This window comes from Plasmodium sp. gorilla clade G2 (genome assembly GCF_900097015.1).
Source record: "Plasmodium sp. gorilla clade G2 genome assembly, chromosome: 9".
Lineage (NCBI taxonomy): Eukaryota > Apicomplexa > Aconoidasida > Haemosporida > Plasmodiidae > Plasmodium > Plasmodium adleri (nom. inval.).
In genome coordinates this window covers 36,009-47,103 of record NC_041701.1, presented here as the reverse complement: position 1 = coordinate 47,103, position 11,095 = coordinate 36,009, and the positions used below count along the sequence as shown (strand labels likewise).

The window sequence follows — 11,095 nt, the reverse complement described above, 5'->3', positions numbered from 1 at the left end:
GTCTATATTTAATTTAGTATTTATTTTAAATATATAAATAATAAATAGATAAATATAGATATGAATATATATAGATATATTATTTTTTCTTGTTTGTTATAATAAAAAAAAAAAAAAAAAGAGAGAGAAAGAAAGAAATTAATTCATATGCGTATAATTTATTGAGTATTATAAAAAGAATAAGATTATTACTGTAACTTATTAATATATTATATATAAGATGTAATTTATAAGGCTTTTTAAAAAATTTGTCTTTGTATAATTACATAAGTATTATTTTAAAATTATTTTACTGCATTTTTTTTTTGTTTTTTGTTGAATTTGTTTTTTTTTATTTTTGTTTTTTTTGTTTCATTCAAATTAAAATACATTAATTATTGTAATTAAATAAAAAAAGGAAATCATGATTTATTTTATTTTATATATATATATATATATATATATTTTTGTGTTTTTTTTTTTTTTTGAACTGTAGTAATTTCCTAAAGACAATTTCACTTATATAGAAAGGATTATTAATGAATAGAAATAGAAAATGTTTAAAATGGAAATAATATGTTGCCTTAAATATATAAAGAATAAAGCCAATAAAAAATATATTGGTCTTTTTTTGAATTTAAAAAGTTTTGTTATGTATCTTTTGTTTATCTCATTATATTGTTTTTTTTTAGTAAGCATACAACAATAAAAATGAAGAAAACAAATTAAAAAATATATAATATACATACATGTATACATATATATAGTAAAAATTTAATATATTCATAATTTTTTCTCATAGTTTTTGACAGAAATAGAAAATAAATGTATTTCAAAAGGATACGTAAGTATTATATGCCAAAGAAAATTAGCTGAAAATAACATAGATAATGACAGATCGAAACATTCCCTTTTTAGTCGTATATTTAGAAAAAAAAATATAAAAAGACATAAGGAGAAAATTGAAGATGAGAAAATAGATAAGAATGAAACAGAAGAAGAAAAAGTTAAAATTAAAAAGGAATCAAAAGGTAAAACAAAAAAAAATTCTAAAAACAAAAGAAATCAAAACAATTTAAGAAGTGAAGATAACAATAACAATATAGTGAGTAGAATATATGATAGTGGTATAAATAAAAACGAATTGTTATTTCCTGAATATAATATAAAGAATGATTCATATACTTTTATGAAAATTATAGATATAACACCCAATAAAAATAATGAGAATTTAAATGTTAATGTGGATGACGTAGTACCTTGTGTAAGTGAATTAGAGAAACGATTGAATTCAGAAAATAAAATTATATATAATTGGGAATTAGGAAATAAAAGTGTAAATGAATTCCTTGGTCATGCATATAATTTTGAAATTTATGGAGTAAATTATTACGATTGGAAATTAACTAATATTAAAACTGTAGGTTATGATATATATAGAGGTAGAGGTCATGAAATGTTTAAAGCAGTTATTCCTTCGAATGGAATTGATATGAAGAATGATATAACTTTATTTATTAAGAAGATACCTATAAATTTATGGATGCAACAGTATGATTTAATGAATATGTTATATGGAGAATATTTGATGGGTGGAGAAAATTTTGTAATGGAAGTTATGGTATGCGCTTTTTTAACAAAATACTATCCAGGTATATCTCCAAAATTGTACAAAGTATTATTTGCCCCAGAAGATAGGAGTATGTTTAAAAATATTTCTTCATCGTATATGTGTAATGATATTAATGTATTTAATTATATATTGAATAAGATGTTAATAAGGGATATGAAAGGACACGTAGTAATGGTTTCAGAATATTATGGTAAAGACACCGACAAATACTTACGAAAAGAAGGGGATATATACCGTGATATTAGTGAAAATGAAAAAAAAAAAATAATGCATGAATGGATAAAATTAGTAAGTAGGTTGCACGATAGTGGGTTGTCTCATCTAGATATATCTCCTGAAAATACATTAATTGGAGAAAATCATAATATGCGTTTATGTGATTTTTCCAAAAGCACACCTTTATATACGTATAATTTGAGACATCGAAAGAATCCAAATGGTTTATGTGTATTTCAATCTTGCTGCCCTACAGTTGGAAAACCTAAATATGAACCACCAGAATGCATAGATCTGAGGAGAAAATTAAGAGAAATGAACATTTATGACGCTTTAATATATTTAAGGAATATAGAAGATCAAGAAGAAAGGAAAAAATATTATTTTGATGTTGAATGTGTTGATAAATATATGCTTGGTATTATGTTAATTTGGATATGGGATTACAAATATTTATGGAATAAAGCAGATTCCTTAGAAGATAAGGATTTTATATTATTTAAGAAGAACAACATGAACTTGGATATTTTCCCAACAACGCAAAATTGGCCACAAGAATTAAAATATATTATATCGGTAATAAAAAATATATAGTATAGAAAATAAGATTTTAATACACTAAATGGGAAAAAATAAAATAAAATAAAATAAAATAAAATATATGACGTAGGAATGTGACATAATATTATGTATATATTAATGTATATATATATATATATATATATATATATATATATATATTTTTATTTTTTATAGCAATTGTTAGTATTAGAAACTCGGAAAAATTTACAGTTTAAGGACTTAATTAATCACCCATGGTTTTCGTGTAATGAGTAATATATATTTTGGGGTATTATTTTGTTTAAATTATGAATAAAAATGGATAAATAATATATTTTACTGGAAAATATCAAAAAAATAAATTAAAATATAAATAAAGGTAAAATTATTTTTTGAATGTTGTTTTTTTAAATATTCTTTTATTCTTATAATTTTTTTTATTTTTATATCAATCCTTTGTATTACTTCTTATTTTATTTTATTTTTTCAATATTTGTTTTTGTAATTATTTTATAATTAAAAAAATTGTTATTTATTATTATTAGTTAATATTTGTTATTGTATTTTTTATTTTTTTTTTTTGATGAAAAATATTCATGAATTAATTTTTATATATTTTTTATATTATAATTATATAGGAAATATATAAAAATAAACATCATTTTGTTTAATATATAATAAATTACATATAATTAAATTTATTTTTTTGACATGTTTTTTATATATATTTAGTAAATATATAAAAAAAAGAAAAAATATATTTTTTATTCTTATTAATGAAAAAATAAAAATATAATATATAATATATAATAGATATTATATATATATATATGTGATTTTTTTATTGATCAAATAATAAACCATCATGTGTATAATATATATATATGTAAATTTTTTAATTATCAAAAATAAATCATGTGTTTAAAATATATATATAATGTATAATATATAATATATATGTAAAATTTTTAATGATCAAATAACAAGCCATGTGTATAATATATATATATAATACATAATTTCCATTTTTATATATTATGTTTACTTAAGATAAAAAATTTATTAAAAAAAAAAAATTATATATATAGAAGAATTTTAAAATGAAATTTATATCTCAGCAATAAATATTTATTTTTTTCAAAAAAGAATGAAAAAAAATATATGACATATATTATAAAAAAATATATTTCATAGAAATATTTTTTTTTTTTTTTTTTTATACCGTTCTTATAATTATATATATTGGCTTTTTTTTTTTTTTTTGTTATTATAATTTGAAGGGAGATAGTGTAATGTGATCACATATATTAATATTATATATTTATGAAAGACTATATAGATAAATCTCAATTTTTTTTTCTAAATTATATAAAAAAAGGAATGACACTAATAAAATTATAATTGTATCATTTATAAATGATAATTTATATATATAGAATTAATATTTATGTCATATAATGATTATGAACATACAAAATAAAAAAAAATTATATTTTATAAAAATTATTTTAATTATATATATGGAAAAAATTATACAAATTATACAAATTATACAAATTTATTTTAATTTTTTTTTTTTTTTTTTTTTTTTTTTTCATAAAAGAAATATATATATATATATATATAATTATACATATTTATATTTTTATTATTATAGTATAAAAAATTAAAAAAAGCGTAATATTTTTATATTTTATATTATATGTTGTATAAATAAATAAATATAAAGAATGAATTGCAATATTCTGTCCTTATATATAACCAATAATTCATAGCAAGATAAATTTTATATGCATATACTTTTATTTATTTAAAAAAATTGTAGTATTATTTTGCTACCAATTAATATATTTTTTATCATCATTAATAAAATATAAAAATATTTAATTTAATTTAATTTTTTTTTTTTTTTTAATTAAAGGATAATTTATTTGAATACAATTTTGCTTTAAACATATTTATTTTTTCTTGTTTTTATTTTAATTTTTTATATATAGCTTTAATAAAACTTTCTATAATTAAAATGTCTACATAAATTATATAATATTTATACCTAATTCATTAATTGTAACTGTTTTTTTTTTTTTTTTTTTTTTTTTTTGTATTTTTACAAATGTCTTAACTGAGTATGATTATTTTTAATTAAATTCGTTCAATTATTATTCTATATAGAATAATAAAAAAAAATATAAAAATAAATATAAATATAAAAAAAAAAAAAAAAAAAAAAAAAAAAGAATTATGTGCCTTCTTAATGTTTTAGTCTTATAATGAAATTTATTGAAGCGTTATTTTTATTTTTACTAGTAAGTTAACAATGTGACTTAAAGAATATATTCATCTATATATAATATCATATATATGTTTTATAAAATTTTTTTTTTTTTTTTTTATAATTGTAGAATTTGTTTATTTTTGAGAACCATGGAATTTTATTTGATGAAATATTTGAAAGATATAACAGAAGCTTATCTGAATTTATAAGCGATCACAATAAAGATGAAAAAGAGGGTACGGAATTATTAACTAGTAAAATAGAAGAAGAACAACAACAAGTATATGTTTTAAAGGATGTTACCAATGATTATATGAATGATAGTATATATGATAATGTGACTTCTTCTGTAAATGATTATTTGAAAGTTAATACAACGGATAGTACAAATATTGATATAAATAATATTATAAAAGATACTATAGAAGATGATAAAACTGATACTACAAATAATGTTTTATATGATTCAACAAATACGACTACAATTGAGAATTCTAATGGAAAGAATAATAAGGATGAGTGTGATCATTCGTTAGGCAGTAAAAAAATAAAAAAGAAGAAAAAAAAAAAAATTAAAATTAAAGATAATAATAATAATAGTAATTTATGCGATGAAAAAAATAATGATGTTAAAATAGAAAAAGGAGTAAGTACTCTTCGATCTGAAGATACATTAAAGTCTTTAAACGAAGACGATAATGTTTCAAATAGTTCTTATGATAATAATGATAAGAAGACACATATTATTAACGAATTAGAAGAAGAAATAAAAGGCAAATGTGTATTTAATTGGGATATTGGTCAAGAGAGCCTTTTAAAAATGTTTGATATGTCCTATAATTTTGAAATTAATAATGTGAATTATGAAGATTGGGTTTTACATAATATACCAACTAAAAATTTTAGTGAAAGAAGTGGTAGAGTTCAAGAGATGTTTAAAGTAGTTATTAATTCAAATGATGGTTCTGATACTGCTATAAGATTATTTGTGAAAAAAATACCTATAAAGGTATGGATAAAGCAATATAATTTAATGAAGAAATATAAAGGAGAATATGTATTTGGTTCAGAAAATTTTATAATGGAAGCAATGGCATTATCATTTTTAACAGAATATCATCCTGGTATAGCACCTAAATTATATAAAGTATTAATTGAACCAGAAAATATGTATTATTATAAACGTATGACAAAAGAAAATATGTTTGCTAATATGAATACATTAAATGAAATATTATCTAAAGGTATAAAGGATGATATAAAAGGAAATATTGTGATCGTATCAGAATTATTTGGTAAAGATATAAAAAAATTTTTATTTACAGAAAGTGAAAATATTTTATCTGGTATAGAAAATAATACTAAAAAAATGTATCTTAATGAATCTTTAAAATTATTAGTAAGATTACATGAAGCAGGTTTAGCGCATCTTGATTTTACAGCTGAAAATATATTAATAAAAAAAAATGGAGATATGCGATTGTGCGATTTTGGTAAAAGTACTCTTGTTTATACATATAATTTGAGACATATAAAAAACGAAAAGGGTTTATGTTATTTTGAATCGTGTATCCCTAGTATTGGAAAAATTGCATATATACCACCTGAATGTTGGGAAATTAAGAAATTACACAAAACAGAGAAAATAAGAAATCCATATACATGTTTACGTAATTTAACAGATCAAGAACAAAGAAAACGCTTTTATTTTGATGTTTTATCTGCTGACAAATTTATGGTTGCAACTTTTTTTATATGGATGTGGAATGAAGGACATATATGGGATAAGGCTTCTGCATCACAAGATGAAATTTTTTTCAAAATTGTAGAAAATGATATGAGTCTAAAGGCATTGAAACCAACAAAAAAATGGCCACGAGCATTAAAATCTATAATTAAGGTAATATAAAATTATATAAAAGAAGAAAATAAAAGTATATACATATTGTATAAATATAGGGTGTATAAATTGAAATTTCTTCTATTATATTATTAATTCATGTATTATATATATATATATATATATATATATATATATATATATGTTTATTTGTTTGTTGTTTATTTATTTTAATAGGATTTAATATCACTTGAGAGTAGGAAGAATATTAATTTAAAAGATTTAATTGACCATCCATGGTTTAGCAAAAAATAAATAAATACTATTTATTTTTTTTTGTTTTTTTAATGTGTATATAAATAATGCTATCTTAATTATTTAGGAAAAATATTATATTCTATATAGTATTAATTTGATCTATAACATTTATTAATACTAAAAAATAAAATAAAATTTAGTGTAATTTCGTTGTTTAGGATCTTTTTTTTTTTTTTTTTTTTTTAATCGTTATACATAAATAAATATATATATATATATATATATATATATAATTAAATGAGAAATACATTTTTATTTTATTTGGTTATATTACATTTTTTTTATTTAGTTTTTTTAATGTATATTTTTAATATTATTATTTCTTTTTTTTCAATTTATTATTTAAAAGTTTTTTTTTTTTCGTCTTAATTATATTCATATATATATATATATATATATATATATATATATATAATATATATTATATATATTTTTGAAAAAAATTATAATTTCAATATAAAAGTATATAATTATTTTTTAATACATAATTTTTCTTATTATAATAAAATTTAAATACGAAAACTATAGGATAAATTTGAAAATTTCCAATTTTTTTTTTTTTTTTTTTAGAATAATTCTCCATATTCCAATGTTTTATAGAAAATATTAAATTTTCCCCAAATTTCATTTTTATAAAATTAATTTTACATAATATATAAATTCTCGATTTTTAATGTGCAACTATGTGATTGAACACAAAAAATAGAAAAAATGGATCCTCTTTTTTCTTTATTTTTTCTAATTTCAACCATGAAAATTAGGAAATATATTATATATATCAATATATATATATATATATATATATATATATATATATATATATTGATATTTAAAACTTTTTTGAATTAATATATTTTTTTAAAATTTTATATTATATTATAATAATCATATTATAATTTTAATTATATACCTATTTTTTTAATTTTTATAGAAATATGTTTAAATAAAATAAATAAATTAACACATAAAAAAGATTAAATAGACATTTTGATACGTTTGAATTGTATTATATATAAGAATTAAATATAAATTTAATTATCTATATATGAATGAAAACATGTATATAATATGCAGTTATGTGTGCATATGAATTGGTGTTATATAATTTATGTTTTTAATTAGTAATTTCTAAAAGTGTAAAATATTTTATAGCAATGTTGTTGTTTTGTTTTTATCTTTACATGGTAATATACTAATTAAATTTGGAATATATATTATATTAAATTATATATACATATTGGTATTATTCATTATAAAATATATATAAACGCTGTCTAATTTATTCATTCTGATATAATATATATATATATGTAGGTATATATATTTTATATATACATTTATATATGGATTAATGAAGTATGATTTTTTATAATTGTTCTGATTATCATTTTAGGAAAGATCAATTATGTAATAAAAATGTTAATTCAAAAATTAAAATAATTTATCCTTTTCATAAGAATGTAAAAGAAAGGAAAAAAATAAATTATAATCTGAAGACATGGTTATCAAGATGTTTAATAATTGTATATACGATTATATTGGTATATTCTTATTTATTTGTAAGTACAAAATGTAAATATAAATATATATATATATATATTAATATAATTTGAAAATTTTAATTTTTTCTTTTAGTGTTTGAATGTAATAAGTTGTAATGTAAATTCAGAGTTGACTTCATATAAAGGAATTGTAAGAAAATTATCTGAAAAATGTAAAGTCAATGAAACATCTTATGAAAATTTCATTGATCTTATGTTTTATGGAAAGAAGAGAAAAAAAAAGGAATCACATAAAACTAAAGTGCTTTTTAATTGGGAACTCTGTAAATATCACATGAGTAACAGGTTAGGCAATGCTAACGAATATTCTATAGGAGGTGTAAATTATAAAAAATGGGATTTACATAGTATTACGAATGAGGATTATAACGCATCAGGTGGTAGAAATCATAAAATGTTTTCAACAGTTATTTCATCAAAAAGAGGTTTTAAAAAAAAGAAGGTAAAATTATTTATAAAAAAGGTACCTTTGGATTCATGGATTGAATTATATAATATGATGAATATTTATCATGGAGAGTTTTTAGAAGGGGGAGAAAATTTTGTAATGGAAGCAATGGTTTCATTATTTTTAAATAAATATTATCCTGGAATTACACCTAAATTTTATAATTTATTATATGAATCTGAAAATGATTATAGTGAATTGAATGGTTTAAATGAATTGATGTTTTGTGATATAGATATATTTAAAAATGAGCTAACTAAAATTAGAAATAGGTATAAAAATGGTTATATTGTAATGATATGGAAATTTTATGGTCAAAATCTAAGAGAATTTTTAGATTCAGAAAAAGAAAATTTAGTAATAACAAAACAAAGAAAAATAATTCTTTATGAATGTTTAAAATTAATAAATAACTTACATAAAGCAGGTTTGGCTCATTTAGATATTTCTCCTGAAAATATATTGATTGGAGAAAATTATGAAATGCGTTTATGTGATTTTGGTAAAACTACACCTCTTTATGTTAATAATAATATAAATGAAGATAATAAAAATCATCTTGAAAGATTTCGGTCTTATTTACCATATGTAGGAAAAATTAGATATAAACCACCTGAATGTTGGAACATAAAAAAGAAATATATGACGTTAGAAATAAAAAATCCATTACTTTACATAAAATCTTTAAAGGATTATGAATATAAAGAGACATTTTATTTTGATGTTCTCGCAGCTGATATATATATGCTTGGAATTTTATTCATATGGATTTCGAGTAATAGATATTTATGGGGGACTTCCGATATGTCTGAAAATAATAATTTTGTAAAATTTGTTAATAGTGGTATGAACTTTGATATATTTCCTTTAACTAGAGAATGGCCGGATGAATTAAAATATATCATTAAGGTAAATATATATATATTAATATATTTATTGATGTGCATATAAATTCTTATATATATATATATATATATTTATTTATTTATTTATTTATGTATTACTTAATATGTTTTAATATTATTTTACTCTTGTAGAAATTGTTAGATTATGAAAGTAGGAAGAGTTTAGATTTAAATGAGTTGATAAAACATCCATGGTGGTCGACAGATTTGTAATATTTTTATTTGGTTATTGTATATTTGTTTTTATTAATATTTGAATATTATATAGAGAAAAAAGAAAAATGTTAATTAAAATATATATATATATATATATGTTATTTATTTTATTTTTTTTTTTTTTTGTATTATATGCTTATTTTTTTAATATTTGTTTAAAACATATTTATTATTTCTCAATTTTTTTTTAATTTTTCAATAATTGTATATTTTATATATTCTATGATATATATTATATATTCCTTATATATATTTCCTTTGTTTACTTAATTATACTATTATTTATTATTTATTATTTATAATATTGATTTGTTTTTTTTGTTTTTTTTCATATACAAATTTTAATTTATTACTATTTTGTGTATATATTTTTTTGTCTTATATTTATAGCAATTTTTTTATTTATACCTTAAAAAATACATTATTTATCATATAAATAAGATATTTATATTTTTTATAATTGCATAAATGGTATTTCATATGCAAAAAAAAAATAGAGTTATTCATTTAAATTGTTAAAAATATTCTACATATAGTTAACAAAAGTATTCTATTTTGTCCAAAAATATACAAATTAAATATTTAATAATTTTATATTATATAATAATAAAAATATATTTATATATATTTTATGTTGTGTAATAGAAATAAAAGTTAAAAATAATTTTTTATTTTCCCTTTCTTTTTTAATTTATTATATTATATATAAGTATAAAAACTTGTACACAAAGTATATAAAAAACTGGATCCCTGTACTTTTTTTTACTTTTTTAAAAAAATTCCTTAAAAGAATAAAAAATATATATATATCATAATAATTTTAATTTATATATTTTTTAATTATATAATTAAAAAAATAAAAATTTTAAATAATCTCTCTATATACTTATATATATATATATTTATTTATTTATTCATATTTTAATATTTGTATTTTATTAAATATGGAAATGAGAATATAAAAAGAAAAAATTTTTAATTATGGAGAATACTGTTAAAAAAAAAAAAAAAAAATACATATATTTTCAATTGTTTATTATAAGAATTATTATATTATTTTAATTTTTTTTTTATTATATAATATATAAAAATGATAATTATAAAATTATAATTTTGAATTATATATATATTTTTTTTTAAAT

At 17.7% G+C, this 11,095-nt stretch overlaps 3 protein-coding genes across 3 annotated transcripts; all 3 read left to right on the top strand.

The window, feature by feature from the left end:
* Window positions 1-544: 544 nt before the first annotated feature.
* On the top strand, window positions 545-2,665 carry PADL01_0901200 (serine/threonine protein kinase, FIKK family; the record flags this gene model as incomplete). The annotated part of the gene is made up of 3 exons (XM_028681673.1): window positions 545-670; window positions 782-2,404; window positions 2,585-2,665. The coding sequence occupies 3 exons, from the start codon at window positions 545-547 to the stop codon at window positions 2,663-2,665; spliced, it is 1,830 nt and encodes a 609-aa protein (XP_028538027.1).
* Window positions 2,666-4,659: 1,994 nt separating this feature from the next.
* Window positions 4,660-6,819, top strand: PADL01_0901100 (serine/threonine protein kinase, FIKK family; the record flags this gene model as incomplete). The annotated part of the gene is made up of 3 exons (XM_028681672.1): window positions 4,660-4,695; window positions 4,792-6,564; window positions 6,742-6,819. The coding sequence occupies 3 exons, from the start codon at window positions 4,660-4,662 to the stop codon at window positions 6,817-6,819; spliced, it is 1,887 nt and encodes a 628-aa protein (XP_028538026.1).
* A 1,361-nt stretch (window positions 6,820-8,180) lies between these two features.
* Window positions 8,181-9,950, top strand: PADL01_0901000 (serine/threonine protein kinase, FIKK family; the record flags this gene model as incomplete). The annotated part of the gene is made up of 3 exons (XM_028681671.1): window positions 8,181-8,381; window positions 8,458-9,741; window positions 9,870-9,950. 3 exons carry the CDS (start codon window positions 8,181-8,183, stop codon window positions 9,948-9,950), a joined length of 1,566 nt encoding a protein of 521 aa, XP_028538025.1.
* Between the last annotated feature and the right edge of the window lie 1,145 nt (window positions 9,951-11,095).